Source organism: Anastrepha obliqua, chromosome 3 (assembly GCF_027943255.1).
Source record: "Anastrepha obliqua isolate idAnaObli1 chromosome 3, idAnaObli1_1.0, whole genome shotgun sequence".
Taxonomy (NCBI): domain Eukaryota; kingdom Metazoa; phylum Arthropoda; class Insecta; order Diptera; family Tephritidae; genus Anastrepha; species Anastrepha obliqua.
Window position 1 is genome coordinate 32,548,181 of NC_072894.1, and position 18,605 is coordinate 32,566,785.

Sequence of the window (18,605 nt, forward strand, 5' to 3'; positions counted from 1 at the left end):
GAGTACCCAGCATTAAGCTAACTACATTGATCAGGTGCATGTCTCATGTCCTCAACAGCCACTATCAACAAAAATGGATACTATAACGAGTTGTAAAGCACTTTTGCAAAATAAGAAGCAACAGTAGCAATTAAGATCGATTTAAGATTTTTTACTGTTTCATCAATTAGGAGTTATAGAGTCATATGAATAATAAATACGAGTTATAAGCGCTTTTTTCAGACGACTAGAAACAAAATTAAGGAAGCCATTCGACTGGGTAAAAACGAGTTATCGACATTTTGTACGAGTTGTCCAAGGCACTGAACTTTATGTACTTATTTATCAAATATAAATTGTGAAGGTAAAATAATACCAGAGCAGAGTAACGGGGACTACCATTCGGGAGTGCGTAAAAGCGGTCCCCCCTCTACAGCCAGTGGCAAACCTTCGAATGTATTTCTGCCATGAAAAAGTTCCTCATAAAAAACCATTACTTATCAGATCGCCATTTTCGAGTCAAGCAAGATGATGCTTATTCAAGTCTTCGATAAATAAATGCAGGAGTACCTCAAGGCAGCGTTCTTGGGCCTCTGCTGTACCTGTATTACGTCACAGCGACAGCCACATTACAAACCGCGTTAAATAAGATCTGCCAGTGGACTAATACATGGAAAATTAAACTTAACCAAACAAAATCTGTACGCGTAGTTTTCACAAACACTAAAATACAACATATACCACTATCTATATTATACTAGTATAGATGATCAACAAGTCTCATACTCAAACCATGCGAAGTACCTAGGTATGACACTTGACTGCAAACTTCGATGGAAAGAGCATGTCAAGAAAGAGAGGCAAGAATTGGACATCAAACTCAAAAACATGCAATGGCTCATGGGTAGCAGACCAGCTCTCACGATAGAAAACAAGCTGTTAATTTACAAGCAGATACTAAGGCCAGTATGGAGTTATGGTGCGCAGCTATGGGGGTGCGCCAGTTAAAGTACGAAAAACCAAATCCAACACTTCCAAAATAAGGTCCTTAGGTGCATTGTCAAAGCACCATGGTATTGCAGAAGTTCCGACATTGAGCGCGACCTTAAAATAAACTCCGTTAACACTGAAATCGCAAAGATTGCAGTTGCCCATAAAGAAAGACTAATAAACCACATCAATGAAGAAGCACTTAATTTAATTGAAACCAACGGATTAATACGAAGGCTCAGACGCACTAAACCTAGCGATCTCATACCTCCATAGAAATGATTTATGTCATATAGAGTGAAAATTGTGTAATGTTACCATAATTAAGTTGCTTGTTAGTCATTTGAAAAAAAAAAAAAACCATTTGCCATTCGGTGTCGGCTTGTTTGTAGGTCCCTCCATTTGTGGAACAAAATCAAGACGCACGCCACAAATAGGAGGAGGAGCTCGGCCAAACACCTACCGTCTTTTTCCGAAAATAAGCCCTATCGTGATTTTCAGAAGTTTTTGTAAAATAAGACATCCCCCGAAAATAGTCCCTATTTAAAAAAACGTGAGAAACAGAAATCGTTAAAAAAAGCTGTTGATTTATAAAGTATAAGTAATGATATGTTTAGTTTTCCTAATACCCGTATTTCAGAGAAATGTTTGAATCAAAATATTCCGAAAAATTAATTGTTTACTTTTACAGTTCGTTTCAAATTAATTCTTGGAATTTATCTTAAAAATACAACATAAGGTCAACAGTCTACATTGAGCGACAGTGCAGGTATACAACGTTCATTAATTCCAGTCTTGTAAGTCTGATTATTTCCTCATAAGTAACTTTATTTAAAAATAAAATGAATAATTTTGCATTAGCATTCTGTAAAGAGAAGATGCTGGATCTCTGTGTGGTTCGTAAATAGCATGCGACTACGATTAGCTGAGTCAACTAGTGCACCAAAGAAATGAGAAAAAACGCAGAGTGGATCAGTTCGGCAGCCGTTATTTTCTGAGCTGGAAGATTGCATCCGGAAATAGATTGCAATGCCTTTGGTTATGCGCAGGTCTGATATTCGAAAATTTGCCTTTGAAACAGCAATTGAATTTGATATATCCACAGACGAATTTAAAGCATCGTCAAACTGGTTGGAGAACTTCCTTAAACGATATGAACTGTCTCTAAGAAGATCAACAACATTGTTTAAGCTGGAAGGCAATAAAGTTATCAAGCGTGCACTTGCGTCTAAGCTTTTTGTTGATGGCATCAATTTTTCGAAATACCAACTCTCCAACATGATTGCTATGGATTAGACCTATTCCTAGGCCAAGGAGCGCAAACAACAGTTCACCACAAAGCTTCTTCGTCAATTTGCGTTCCTTCTACCGGTTACGATAGTGCACCTGTTACCTGTATTATGGCGATGCGCCTAGATGGCAAGAAAGTATCGCCATTTTTAATCACTAAAGGTAAAAAAGACCAGATTCAACGAGTTTCAGGAATTTATGTGATTGAAAGTGAAAAAGCCTGGTGTATCCAGGTGTAGTTATAAGAAAGTGGGTTGATTTTATGCTGCCACCACTGTTGAGGGATCAGAATAGAGGTTTACTAGTTTGGGATTCCGCCAGTACTCACCGCGCTAAAGACATGAACAACTTTCTTGCTGAGAAGAAGACTGATCAAATAATGATTCCGGCAGGAATGACTGCTTACCTTCAGACACTTGACATTGCAATTAACAAGCCATTCAAGGATCATTTGCGAATGAAAATCAATGAATATATTAAAAACAGAAAGGTGAGAAATATCGAGGTAATTTTGTAAAACCAGGCTTACAAGAAGTTGTGAATTGGGTATAAACCGCATGGGACAAAATAACTGACAGTGATGTTTCCAATGCACTACGAACAGGCTGCTTCGGTAAGAATTCATTTAACGATAGCTATATCGCTAAAAATCGCTATATCTTCTATGTAAAAGACCCGCGAACACGCGCTTGTGCTTTGACCGAAATAAACACCAAAAACAAATTTTAAAAATTCAAATCCAAAAACAAAAATTAAAAATAAGGAACCCCGAAATCCATTATAGAACTACGCTTCCAGGAACTTAGTTGTTCAGAAATGCCAATAGAATACTTCAGTCGCCGAAACAAAGTAATGACAAAATTTGACCCGCCCTAATGTAAATGTAGTCAGGCTATATGAAAATTTGTAGTTGTTGTGTCAAAGTTGCGTGCTAAGCTCGATTAATGATGGCGCAGTTAAGAACTGCACACGTAATTTATAGAATTTTCCTAACTTAGTAATTCTTAGTAAAACATGACTTCTGCCTGCTTTATTCGTGAGCTATTAGCCGGCGATTTTCAGCTTACATACTTTGTCTAGTATATCCATCGTACGCTGTATGATCGTTTTCGCAAGCGGATGATAAAAGTTGAAACCATGCAGTTGTTATAGAAATATACAGTTATTAAGCGTATTAGACAGCCGTAAAGCGCATGCAGTTAATAATGTATGAGTATGCAACTGATAACATCTTTAATGGTAATGAGGCAATTACGGCCATCTGTCCAAAAAGTACTGGCACAAAAATATTTACTATGTATTCGAATTTATTGTATTGTCTTCAACGCAGGTTTCTTCCGAAATACACAATACACCCATGCCAATGGATAATTCAGTCATCAAAACATTTTTTAAAACACATTTTCAGGAATCGACTTGAGTTCTTACCACGAGTTTTCTTTTATGTAAAGAACCCTCCAAAAGATGCCCCTAGATTTTGTTTTAAAATAAAAAATTTCAAGATTTAGATTCTTTCAGGTTTCACTATTAAATTCAAAAAGGGGCTCTTGTGTGTAAAAAAAAATATATAATAAAATTATTTAAATGTCCACGATGAACTCGTCTACAGGTAAAATGCGCCAAACAGTCGATTCATGAATGCCTAATTGTTGAGAATGTCGAGATTTCGACGGACGTTGAAGATTGTTCAGTAACATTTTGCGCTAACGCAGTAATATTCTCAACAGAAGTTCCAGTTTTTAGGCTGTCAGTAGTCCTTTTACTATCCTTGACACAACCAGTTTCTTGAAATTTTGTCACAAACCTTTGATTTTCGACTCATTCGGACGATTATTTCCACCAAAAGAATCACGAATTTTGCGATATGTTGTTGTTAAAGTTCGACCATTTTCATAATAAGTTTCAATAATTTTAACGGTTGTCTATCGTGGTTAAAATGGTACTTGACAAATATCAAAGAAGGCATGAAAAAGGTGTCGTCTAGGAATTATTCACTACTGACAATCTGGGTTCCAGGACATAGGAACATAGAGGGAAATGAAATTGCTGATGAACTTGCCAGGAAGGGGACTGAATTGGCCTCAGAGACCTCCTACCCGGTCATCGGCATCCCTCTGACAATTGTTAAAGGGGAACTGCACAAATTATTTCTCAGGAAAGCGCAGAAAAGATGGAGCTCCATTTCTTCATGTGCTATTTCGAAAACCCTTTCGCCCCAATACGATATACGAAGGACTCAGAAAGTCCTTTGAACACCTCGCCATTTAATTTCCATACTCGTAGCTGTGCTTACGGATCACTGGACGATCGGCACATAGGCTAGGATTACTTTTTAACCCCCATTGCAGAAGCTGTGGGGATCTTTCAAGAAAGAGACTGTAGAGCATTTTCTCTGTAAATGTCCGGGCCACTGGGCGCTCCTTTCTTCGACAGCCTGGTGCCAACCTAAATCCAATTAATCTCCTCCATTATATCAACAGCTCTGGCTGATCATTTCATCTTCCTACCTACCTACATTACTTGTCACTTTTGAAAGACCGTTTACAACCCACGACTGAAAACGGGTGCTTTCGAAGTGGAAATTCAAGTTTTGAAAAGAACAAAATACTCAACCGGAGCCATTTTAGATGAGTACGATGGCTTTTGGATGCTATTTGTAAAGTTATTGGCCAGAAATTCGTTTACAGTGATAGTCGAGGTCCTCCTCTTTTTTGTGGAGTGCGTCTTGATGTTGGTCCACCGATGGAGGGACCTCCAGTTTTATGCCGCCTTCTATGGTAAATGCTTTTTTATGAGAAGCTTTTTCATGGCAGAAATACACTCGGAGGTTTGTATTGCCTGCCGAAGAGCCACCGCTATTAGAAATAACTTTTTCTTTCATTTTATTTGTTATTTGCCACATAAACTTATTCTCCTTTTACACGATAAATACGTTCCCACAAAAGTTTACTTAAGAATTTTTTTCGTCGTTACAAATTTTAATTCATTAAATATATTTTAAGAAATAAAAAAAAAGTATACGAGATCTACCAGAAAGATGGGAAAAAGTAGTAGTCAGCGATGCGCAATACTTTCAATGATTCACTTGTAACCACTTTTTTCAGAATAAAGCTGTATTTTCATCAAAAAACAGCGAGCACTTAGTTCTTTGTCTTAATCATAAGCGGTTAGCCCAGCGAAATGTAATAGACTTCATATCATTCGGGTGAGTGATACTTTAATCGGATTTCAAGATGTCAGAATAAGGCAGGTGGTCGCTATCAAAAGGCAATTCAATACCGCATGCCATACAACTGGAATTAATGCAACAGCTATGAAGCAAAAAATATTACGTGTTGAAATTTTAAGTGTTTAGAAAATATTATATATACGAACATTTGCCTATGTAAATGCAAGTGCCTGCAGCGATTTGTTGTTGCTGCTAGTCCGAAACATCGGAAAAGCACATTCCATAATATTGAGACGAAAAGTTCCATAGAAAATGAGGTTACAATACAAATTCAAAACTGAATTCACTTCACCCGCACTTCATTAGAGATTCAAGCGTAATAATCGAACATTTAACAGTTATTACAAATTCGTAGCATTCATAATTAATATTTTCTAATTACTAATAGTAATTATAATCAAATTTTATAAAAAAAAAAGATGAGAACATGAGGTACATACATAAATTATGAGGGCAACCAATTGAATATTTTGATGGTTCGATATTTGGGGTATGCCGTGATGGTTATCTTAGATTTATATTATAATATTATATGGTATTTTGAAGTGTGAAGTGAATCAGTTGTATTTTGAGTGATTTTAAGGTTGTTCAATAAGATTTGCGGTTAGATAAGAAAAACACAATTTTATGGTTTGAAATACACTTTATTATTCAGTTTAGTCTCCCTGAACATCAATGAGATTCCAATGAATGGATTCCATCCCCGAATTGAGGATCAGGAGGGGCTGCAGAATACCCTTTTATAGCTTTACGACCCCTTCATTTGATGAAAAAGGCTTTCCATGCATGCTTTTTTTCAGGTATGGAAACAGATGGAAGTCAAACAATTCGAACTTTAATTTATGGATTTCAGCCATTGTCAAAACGCTCTTTTGTCACTGGCTGATAAAAAATAATTTTTTTTCATTTGTAAACTGGGTATTTTTCCACGATTTTTTTTCTTTACCTAGTCTAGTCGAGCAGATCACTGCATCTCGCAAGGGGCTTATGAATTAGTAAATGTAAAGTGTAAATTGAGAGTATACTGCAGACATGCCGATGAGGAATATCAATAAGCAATGAGGAGCATCAATAAGCACTTCCCAATAGGAACGACTCTCCCAATGTGAGCGATTCTCCCAATGTGAGCGAGCCTCCAAGCCGACCAAAAGGACCGTAGCCGCACCACACTGGTGTGCGCTCACAAGCCATATAGCTCCTGGTGACGCTCAAGCATGCATGTTCTGCAGCTTATATGTGTGCGTGTCGGGTGCTTGACGCTAATATCTAAAATTTTTGATTTTCATCATGCAAAAGCCGACAACAAGTATGTGTGACACGAAGCAAGTACGAGTGCCACCCGACACGCACACATATAAGCCTGCTGGACATGCATGCTTGAGCGTCACCAGGGGCCAATACGAGCAATGAAGCTCAAATAAATAAGCACGTAAACGAGCTCAGAAACTCACTCAATCCTCGCTTTCCGCTACTCTCTTTTAGCTAAACAATGAACATTTTATTATTCGGAAGCTTCAAAGATCTGCATTAGTATTTTGTATTTAAATGGTTTTTAAAAAAGAATTTAATATTTTTATTTTAAATAAATTTCATAATAAATAGGGTAATCCACAATTGAGTGTAAATGTCCTGGCATCAAGGCATTTGTATATATTAGGACTGAGTTGCCACCTAGTCTTTTAAGCACCCGATTTAGTGTTTTTTCAGAATTAAAAGAAAGAATGGCTTTAGTGCCTTTTTAGATCATTTTTCTGAACTTAAATGCGATTTCGTTATTTCACATAAATATTTTACTATTAATTTAAGTATTTAAAGCTACGCCAGCATTGAATTTACAAGAACCTAAAAATTTAATTCACTAAAATGGGCTCAAGTTACAATGACTTAGCTGGCCTGAATTCAGTTCAAAATGTGGCAAATTTGGCAACTCGGTTCTTGTTATTGTCATACTCAAGTGCAGAGGTTGAGGGCGTTTAAAATAAATTGTGATATAACTTGGGCATTTTACAGAATTATTATTGAATTATATGAATTAATTATTTTTACCTTTTTATTTTTGTTAAATACAAAATTAGTGCTATTAGTCGTCGGTAGGTAGGGCTCCTTTTTACCAGTTTTGATTTTTGCTTTTTGAAATTCAAAAGTTGGCAACACAAAACTCAAAAAAAAATTTTTTTTTCATGATACTTAAAATTTGGTCTATAGCAAAACAATTTATTTATTTTTTTATTTAATATTTGAATATTAAAATTTCTATTGAATTTGCAGAAGAAAAAAATGCACTTTTCCGATAAATTTAGTACAAAGTGTTTATAGATCGATATTATTTAATCTCCTAGTTTAATTTCCACTCACAAACAACCAAAAAATAATACCCTACTTTATTAAAAAAAAAAACAAAAAATACAATTTTTGTGCTTTATTTAAAACAAACCAAAAAAAAATTAAATTTTTATGTTTTATTACAATTTTTTTTTTTAATTAATATACAATTTTTTATAGTGACCCTGAAACCCCCAAATTTTTAACAAAATTTTAGAAATTCCACAAAGGAATAAATAAAAGTTAATTCTGCCTTTTTTGTACTTGCTGATATAATTTTTTGGACATTTGTGAAGAGATTGGTTTCCTTTCTATAGCACATAAGACCAGATTTACACAGGGAAACATATTTTTTGTGGCAGAAGGACGGTCGGGGAAGAGAGAAGGGAATTTGTCTCCCGTACTGGCGACACGCTTTGCTCTTCTTATTCGTATTTCCAATCTTAAAGCAAATTTTGACATTTGCTTCATTCGTTTTCTTCTTTTGTTGGAAAAAGTTCCGAGTTGGTTTTCAATCAAACGGGTGAAATCAGCTATGACAAACATCCGAATGCTGCTTGAGAAATGCGGGATTATTTTTGCTAGTAAAGTTATGGGACATGTTCAAGTGAATTAGCGGGTTGTAGAATATATCCGAATCAGAAGATGCTAAAGCAGTAAACGTCAAAATGTTGCCGAAAACAATTTTTCCCGTGTGACCGCGAATGAAACATGAAAAGACAGTTCCCAGATGTCCCTGTATGTAAATCGGCACTAACCGATGTTTACTTAAATACTTCAAAAATTGCTGTCAGTAAAAAGGGCCGCCTTGTGTCGTGTTAGAAGCAAAGGTTCAGAGGTACTCCCCCATTTTCGCTCTCTATTACTCAATTTGTGAATATGAGAACATTTTCTGGGCTATTTCGAGCGAACGACGACTTCTTTGAGTTCGAAAAAGAATTTATTATATTGCAAGGCACTTCTTTCATGGCTGGGCAGGATGCAGCCCACAAAAAATAGATCTTTCCGGTTAACTTCTTCTGAGCAACAACAATTAATTACCCACTATATTTCATATTTGAATTTACTTATATATATACATATGAATATATAATATAATTATAACATTATACATACATAACATATTTATAATTACAGCTTGTTCCCTTCCAAAATCGCTTGCCACACTCTTTTAGCTTTCATTTCATTTGCACCACTAAAGCAAAGAGCGAATATGCACCCTTCAAGGCGGCAAAAAACGTATCCAAGTTAACTGCAAACATGCCGCCTGCAATAACAATTTGCTTACGCAACGATTGCTCAGCGAAAATGCGAAGATTTTTTTTGAAAACCGCATCTTGGTCCATCCAATTGCAAGAAAATATGGCATAGGTCAGCTGCTCGAATTCCATTTCCATGTAAGTTCCATAGTAGCAAAGCGGAAATATTTCCAATGGCATTGCCAGCAAGAATACGAAATAGTAGATATATGAAAATATATCGTTCACATAGAAGATCAAATACACAATGACCACACCCATGTTGAAGGTGGTGACCAGAATCTGTATGAAAGTGCCGATAGAGGAGATGCGTTGAATTGCAACACGGAAACTGGAATTAAATTGTTAAGCGAGCAATACATTTACCATTCAATACGTAAACACACAAAATGTGATTGCATTTGGATACACTTAACCTACTCAAGCAAATGTTTGTAGTCCTCAATGCACACCAAGAACTCAGCGTTGGGCGCCAGCACTGCATCACTTCGCGTGTTGTGGCCAATACGTGCCACTCGCACATTTAGCATACGCACATGACCAGCTAACATTGCCAGTGCAATGGGTGGAAATGTGTCATTTATTAGATTTTGAAAAATCTGCACAGTTACGCCAATGCACTGGTAAATATGAGCCGCCATGTAACTCAAAGCGCTCCGCTCGGTGTCGAATGGAAAATAGGCTGGGTACATGAGCCTCCAATTGCCTAAAATACCGCCAATTAGAGTAGCTACTTCGGAGCTAATCGCTGCGCCCAGTCCCACGCTGAGAACGAAGTAGAGAATTTGTTTCGCTCGACGAAATGCGATTAATTTGTACAATTTCACATCCTCTGCTTGGATGATATGTGTGTCGAGCTTCAATATGATTCCATAAATTTTTTGAACTTCTGCTAGACGCCACCAAAATGCAATTGTTTTGATGCTGCATGCCAAACAGGTGAAGTTGATGGTCATATTTTTGAATATATCGGCTTTGCTTTCACTTCTGATGAGTCCAATCATCAGATGAGTGGGATAGCCAATGGTTATGACTATAACTAAAGCCAGTGAATACAGATAGTATAAGTAACGGTAATGATTTGATGGTGGCATTTGCCCCAGGTACAGCAAAGTTACATCGTGAAAACGAAAAACAGACACTCCAGAAATCATTGTATCAGCAATTTTAAATATACTTGCTTTCTAATAATTTTAACACCTTCGGTTGGTAACTTGAATCAGAATGATTGCATTTTATTAATTGAAGAACATTTTCATGCGACCCATCAGCGACATAAAGCACATACACAGACACAACTGTAGCCGAGGCATATTCAATGTGATTAATAACTGATTAATTGGTAATAAATTTGATTATTTAATTGGTTTTTAATTAGCATATTTAATCTTTAATTTATTTAACGGTTTTACGAGTTTTGTAGGATGGAGAGCTTAACCCCAATTTTAAGTTCACCGAAAATAAATTTTATGCTATGTGCGCTGATAACACTTCACAGTATTTGTTACAGTGTAAAACATCTGTTTAAGAATCAGCATCGAACAGAAGGCTAATATTGATTGTTTTAATTGGTAAAAGATATTCCATGGCAAAAACAATCCTACACCGTAGGCAAAGAAATGTCTAAGCTATAACAAAAGTTATCTTTAACTCCTATATACAAGGTGAGGTCCAAAATAAACAAGACTGCGCTAAAATAGAAACGACAGGAGCTTTGTTCTGATAGCTTCGAGTTTATTTATTCAAAATATTCCCTTCTGGCCTCGATACACTGTTTTGCGCGATCTAAAAGCTTTTCGAAAGAGTGTTTCAGTCCCTCAGGATGTCGGCACAAGTATTTTGGATGGTCTCTATCGACGCAAAACGTTTGCCTTTCATGGCCAAATGCAATTTTTCGAATAGGTAGAAGTCACGGGGTGCCATATCAGGCGAATACGGTGAGTGATTGATGGTTAAAATGCGATTTTTAGTCAAAAAATCAGTCACAAGAGTGGATCGATGGATGGTGCATTATTATGCAATAAGCGCCAGCTTCCTCCTTCGCGGTATTCGGGGCGAATTCGACGAATGCGATACAACAAACGCTTTAAAACGCCAAAAGAGAAAATTGCATTCACGGTTTATGGGGTTATACGCAGTTATGACTTTCAAAAAAATCGATTTTTTTTTATTGCATTTTTGTAATGTACATATATTCAAAAGTATATAAATATGTAGAGATGCCTCGGCACGTTTTAAGGTAGGTATTGAAACTTTAAACGTGTTTTTTTCAAAACGGCATTTTTCAAGTCGGTGTACACGATATCTCGAAAACGGCTTGTTTGATCGGTCAACCGTTTTAACTCAATCTTTAAAGATACATACATTTTCTAGTAATTAATCGTTCCTTTTGTAAATCTGATACTTATTTTCCATTTTATAATCAATTTACGGCCAAATTTTAACGTAAAAATCGAAATCATTTCTTTTAAAAGCTGCCATTTTGTGAAAATTCACTATTTTGATTAGCCGACCGATTAATTACTAGATAATCTAATATATTAACAAAATTTGTTTGGTTTTTTGATTTCAGATAATTCAATCCTGATTTACGATGTACACCGTAAATCGTCTTTTTTTTAAAGGAGGTTCCAGAAATCGCCTGCAGCGCGCTCTATAATCAACATTTTCATAAATAAAAAATTTTGTTACGTTCTTGAAGGATGCGCCAAAAATTTTCAAATTAAAATATTCTGAAGTTTCTTCAGGATAAATCCTTGACAACCCGTCTTTTATTTGCTTCATAACTGCGTATAACCCCTTATGCCGCTAACTCGAACTCCTTGTGGACAATTCCCTTGGAATCGTAAAAACAAATGAGTATCGACTTGATTTTTGATTTCTCCAGACACGATTTTTTGGGTGATGGCTCGTTTGGGGCCTTCCATTCGGCTCTTTGACGATTGGTTTTAGGTTCATGTTGGAAACACCACGTTTCATCATCATTTACAATGTTGTGAAGGAAGTTCTCGTCTTTTCTCGCCTCATTAAAGGGTCTTTCGAATGTTGAATTCTGAGCAATTTTTGGTCCTCAGTTAACCTGTGGGGAATGAAACGTGCATAGATCTTTCGTAAGCCCAAATGATCCGTTAAAATGCGATAAATCGATGTTTTGGAGATATTCAACTCCGATTCCATGAATTTCAACTATGATCTTGGTTAGTTTTTGATAAATTTACGAACAATTTTGATGGAGTTTTCGGTGATTACTGATTTTGGGCGGCCCGTATGTTCATTATCATTTAAGTTCTCACAACCATCTCTGAAACATGTAAACCACTCATGAACTCTGGCACGAGATGGAGAATCGTCGCCATAAACTTTTTTCATCAATTCTAATGTTTCGGTAAACGTTTTACCGATTTTAAAACGAAATTTGATATAAGTTTTTTGGGCGAAGCTCATTTTTGCACCAGGACACAAACATACCGACACTTTAGACACAATAACTTCGCTTCCCATGAACCGAATGTCGTCTTTCACTGGAAGTCAGCTAGGGATATAACTCAACCATTAAAAAGATGGCGAGACCAAAAACATTTTTATGACTCCAGTCTTGTTTATTTTGGACTTCCCCTTGTACTTAGTCCTGCAATAAGTTTTGTTACAATTTAAGTCCGTTATGAAAATATAATACTTTTTTTAAATAAATAAGTAAATAAAATAAAAAAGTTTAATTTTCATTCAAAATGTTTACCATTTCTTTATATTGACGTCGCTGCTCAAACCGAAGGTTGTTTGAGACTCTCCAAATTTTTCTGAGATCTTCGGCAGTTCATGTTCTCCAATTGCCCAACCACAAACTTTACACCAATGGATTCAGATCTGGACTTCCACATGGCCAATCTTCTGCGGCTGTGAAACCAGGAATATTGTTTTTTAGCCACTGCTGTGTGGTTTTTGCCTTAAGGGCTGGAGCGGAATCTTGCTGAAAGATCCAACGCTCTCATCTTGAAGAGTGGTACACTTTTGCACCAATTTTAACCCTTTTTCCGCAGACAGTCCCCGCCAAACTATTACAGAGGCTAGATGGGCCGCGCTGAACCCCTGGAACAACATTTTTGGCGTCTTTAGAAGTTTTAGTATAGATTTTGTCGTTTTGCTTATTAAAAACTTCTTCAACAGTGAACATTTTCTCATCTGTGAATAGAATATTTTCATGGCCGTTGAACGCGTGCTAAGGCTGCTTGCATCTGTCGAGTGTAATTTTCTTCAAAACGCGTTGCCAAAAGATGACCAGTTCAGCGACGGACGGCTTTCATGTGTAGGCTATGTGTGTTAATGTTCACAATTATCAAAAATCAAGGATGATAGATACCAGGTTAACTCGTTAGGTATGGTGAAGTTCCCCTATGGAATTTGAGGGGAACTTTGGATTCTACGTCATTCGTTTTGTTTTTCACAAAATTTAGCTTTAGCTTAGTGAAGCACAAAACGCATCGCGGAATCGAAATCGGCATATCTTTCAAATTCGCACAGAGCCGAATAATGGTGTGCTAGGTGGTAGTACACCTCTAAAAACCTTTTCACTATGATCAAAAATTATATTTCCAAATAAATTTTTGTAAAACTAATGAGAAATATCAGAAACAAAAAAGGAAAACTATTAACTATTTTTCAATAAATAATTAATGTTTTGGCAAAACAAAAAGCTCTACATAAAATTTTAGTTGGTTAATTTAAGCATTGACCGACTTATCTCAGCTACTGAATTATTTCGGTTGGTTATTGTTGTAGTAGCCATCACGTTTCATTTTGTATTTCACAAGCATTACTAAAATTTGCATGTATTCATATGTATATATTTATGTATAATAAAAATACATATACACGCGTATGTGTGTTCGGAAATTTGCGGTAGATTAGGCCTCTTAATTATTTAACAACCATTGTATAACACTAAATCACTAAAACCGACATTAATCGACATAATGCAAATAGCAGCAATTCAAAGAATGATGTTTGATAAAAAAAAAAAATTGTATGTATGTATGTATGTATGTACTCGTATGTGTATATGAATCTACATAGTATCTCTACATAGAACAATGACGCGTGCCAGTTTTTATTTAAATTTGCATATGATTAAAACAACTTAAAATAAATTGTAGCGATTCACACATTTAAATATTAACGTTTTTATAGATACTTATTTTATAGAGAATTCGTTGCGATATCATATAGATTTTTCGCAAGTCATTGAACTGCTTAAATTTTATTATAAATACTAATGAATAGTGTAAGTATTTAAGCGAGTCATTTCAAATTTTATGTATGTATGCGCATGTGTTGTAATATATACTCGTTTGCTAATTTGTAGATTAAAAGTTCCACAAATGCTGGGGAATGTTGCTGCAGTAACAATGGGAGAGATGAAATTTTGGAACGATAAAAATTTGAACACTTGCTATGGTTTATTTGTTTGTTTGAAAATGAGGGGTGAATAGCGCGTTCTTTGGCTCTATTGAGCCGAAATAAATAAATAAAATAAATAAACAAATCTATATTGACTACCATTCGGGAGTGCGTAGGTTCGAATCTCCATGCTTGAAATTGCAAAAAGAAAAAGTGTTTTTCTAATAGCGGACGCCCCTCGGCAGGCAATGACATAACTCTGAATGTATTTCTGCCATGAAAAAGCTCCTTATAAAAAAACGGAATCGGCCTAAAATTATAGGTCCCTCCATTTTTGGAGACGCACGCCACAAATATGTAGGAGAAGGAGCTCATCTAAACACCTAACAGAAGTGAGCGCGCCACTATTATTTGTTTTTTATTTGAATAAGAAGTTCGGTGAATGGATCAAGTAATGAGAACTCGTGTTGTACGCACGATTGTATTTGTTTTCAAGTGTCGATGGGATTTTTGTTTTTTGTTTTTTACATAAGAACTTTGCTTTTGACGCATAGAAAACGTATACAGCTTTATGCCAGTTATTTAATACAAGTAAAAAAATATTTATAATTATTATAAGCGTAAATTTATTTATACATATTTATGTACATATGTATATGACTTACCTGGGACGATTTTGCATAAAGTGCTGCCCGCCAAATATCACCAACATATAAATGCCACAATAGTAAAACACCCAGGTCCAATTCTCGACCATCCATTTGCGTGTGCGTTGGTGGATAAAATCATTTTCGAAATCGAAAATGTATGAATAATTCGGTGTTACGCTTATATCCATATTTATCATTTATTATTATATTAATTTTTATTGACTGGGTGACTCTTTGGAACGTTCGAAGTAGTTATTATATTTGTTGTTTGCTTGTCTGTTGAACCCTTTTGTGTTTGCTATATCTCAATTTGTAAGTGACAATGCGTGTTTTAAGCAATTTTCTGTTCAAAAAATTATTCCAAATAATGATGATATTAGATAAAATTTATTGTCGACTGGCGGCGGCTGCGTGTTACTACTGAAATTAAACTGAAGAAAATGTATGAAATTAGTGACATAATTCGATACGAATGAAATTATAACAACGATTTAATAAAGAGATTTTAATTTTTTTCATAGCTATATTTTGTTTTCCTGTATAATTCAAGGTGCAGGCTTGAAGAAAATAAATTTATCACGAACTGATTAGAAAAAAAAAATGATTTAGAGCCTCAAAATCGGGAAAATGTCGAGAAAATGGCATTTTATACATTTTTTAGCATTTTCGGCTCTCAGTTTCTAAACCTTCCGCATATATCATATAATTTTTTTTATTTGTAAATTTAGGTAATAACTAAAATTAAGTTATAGAAAAGAAATTCGAGTAACAAGATAGTTTTTAAGGGGGGGGTAACGTTTTTAAATTTTTTTTGTGCATTTTTTTTTTATTTGGTTTTTTAAATGAAGAACCTTTCAAGAATATTCTGTGAAAATTTTAGATGAATCGGAGCAAAACTTACAAAGATACAGCCATGTAAGTGTTGCTACCTACCTGGCTCAACCGCGCGCCATTTGAACTTTAAAACGTTGTTCCCACAACTTACGTTTTCAAAGTCGGTGCCCCTCATAACTGTGAAACTACTGCACCGATCCTTTTGAAATTTTGAACACTTTTTCTGTAGATGTTTTACAAGGTAACGCCGAAGAGTTTTTTTCGAATTTGTTGATACTTTTGTTTTTACGGTAGCTAATTCACCGATTTTTTACGCGAAAATCGTGTTTTTTACTTTAACGTGTTCCCAAAAATCGAAAAATTTTTAATTTCAAAAAACCCTCTCGGCGTTACCCGGAGAAAACGATTATCTAACGAAATAACTTTGGTTTTTTGATTTCAGATGATTTAACACCGAGTTATGAGGGGCACCGCAAAACTACTTTTTTTTGAGATGCGTCCGAATAATTTCTGCCATTGCCGTATTTTTAAATATTTTTGGATGAAAATTTCACAAAATATACTTCAAATGCTATAGTTTTATGTAGTAAAAGATTTGACGAATAAATTTTAACTGTGTCATCAAAAAAAAATCATAAAAATGTGCCTTTTTTCCATGAATTAACGTTACCCCCCCCCCCCCTTAAGCGAATATCCATGAATAAGGCAGGCGGCAAGCACCTGACAGTATCCTTAAACAATCGTCAATTGTTGTAATAATTTCGGTTAGACAAAAAATTCAATATAGAATATAGATTTTGATACATTCTTCGAAATGGGGGAAAAGCGCGTGCCCAAAAATAAATGATCTTTGTTACTTTTGTGTTCACGTAGTGCACAAAATCGGTTATCCTAATTAAAGTTGCATATACGAACTATGTCGTAGAAATGGAAATATGTGGTCAAGATTTTATGCTGAATATATTGTAGTCAGCAAAGTTTTACATAACATTCGCTTGCAAATAGTTAGATCGACAAATAACTAAGTTGCAGTTTGTAAGGCCAGTAAAATACCCAAATATACCTGATGAATGCAATGACACAACAAAATGTTGGCGAAAAGATATTTGCCATAATTGTGTTCTTGTATAGTCGATTTTAACTACCACGCCTTGGAGTTATTGTACCCGAAAAACTTGCAAGGAAAGGGAAATTAAGAAATTGAAAGCGCAATGTAACATTTCATTTTGAGGAGCGGTTGCAAAGGTTTAATGGATACATTTTTGCTTGTAATGATTTGTGAGCAAGAAGAGCAGCTGTTTACAGTAACAATAAACAAATCTCCAACTTTCCCCCGCTAAATCCACGGCGACCCGCTTTACCATCTGGACAAAGGAGTTCAAACTGTAAAAAGTAGGTAAAGGAGGTAAAAGTCGATGACACACCAATTCCGACGGTAAACAATCCTAAAATTTTGGATGTGACCTTTCACAGCTTGCTCTCCTACTCAGCGCAAACAACCGCAATTGCCACTAAGGCCCAAACTCGCAACAAGGTCCTCAAGTCGCTTGCCGGCAGCACTTGGGGCAAAGACAAAAAACTGTTGCTATCGACATTTAAGGCAATTGGTCGGCTGGTTAAAAACTATGCTGCGCCTGTCTGGTCGCCTGGAACTAGTGGCACGCAGTGGATAAAGCTACAGACATGCCAGAATACTGCCATTCGGACAGCGACCGGTTGCCTCCTGATGTCCCCTATTCAACACCTTCACAACGAGGCACAAATGCTCCCTGTAATGGAGCACAATAAACTGCTCAGGAAGCAGGGTGCTACCGTAGGTTTCACCCTTGCAGACACCTGCTTGAGCCAGAGCCGCCTCCTAGGCACGTCAGGAGACACCTTTTAAACTATGCCGACGAGATTCAGAACAAAACTGACAGAAATCTACTGGACCAGACAGTATTTAGACAGTCAATAAACGACATTCACCGGGAGACCGTCCCTCCCTTCTTAAGTTCCCATCCTGTGAATGCCGTAATCGGAGACCAACCACCACCTATTGCAGATGAAGAACTCCAGCTTCCCCGTGAGACACGCGCAACACTAGCACAACTACGTTCTGGATACTGTAGGTTAAACTCCTACTTATATCCAGAATTGACCCCGACATACCAAACATATGTCCGGCATGTGAAGATACCCCGCACGACACTAACCATCTTTTCACATGCCCTTTAAAACCTACTCATCTAACACCCAACCCGTCGAAACAGCATGTTTCCTGGGCCTGCCTTTAGATGAGCCAGACGAAGACGACCGGTGATGTACCCTACACTGACGGGGCTTCTATTACTGTTAAAACAACAACAACAACAATAAACAAATAAATAAAGGCATCCGTTATCAAGTATGTTTTTGTAATCATAGCGAGAATACCCTTGTCAAATAGATGGCGTACAGAGGTGCGTCTGTTTAGAAACAGCCATCATTCAAAATCTTCACCAAGACTGAGGGAAATCACCATGGACCGGGACGCAATTGAAATGCTTAGTGAAGTTAAGTTCTTTTCCCTGGAATACGGTACACTATACAGGGCTAGTTTACTGGGGCGGCAGCCCTTGGTCTGGAAAAACCCGAGACATTCCGGTAACGTTGTACCGGCTACCATGGGAGTGAGTT

General features: G+C 36.3%; 1 protein-coding gene across 2 annotated transcripts in view; it reads right to left on the reverse strand.

Annotated features, from left to right (window-relative positions):
* LOC129240276 (elongation of very long chain fatty acids protein 6) overlaps positions 1-18,605 on the reverse strand; it is a 104,934-nt gene that overhangs the window by 76,679 nt on the left and 9,650 nt on the right. For both annotated transcript variants that reach the window (XM_054875971.1, XM_054875970.1), the window contains exon 2: positions 15,129-15,544. In XM_054875971.1, coding sequence (XP_054731946.1) covers positions 15,129-15,310 — 182 coding nt within the window. In that variant the 5' untranslated portion in view covers positions 15,311-15,544. The remainder of the gene's footprint in view (positions 1-15,128; positions 15,545-18,605) is intronic.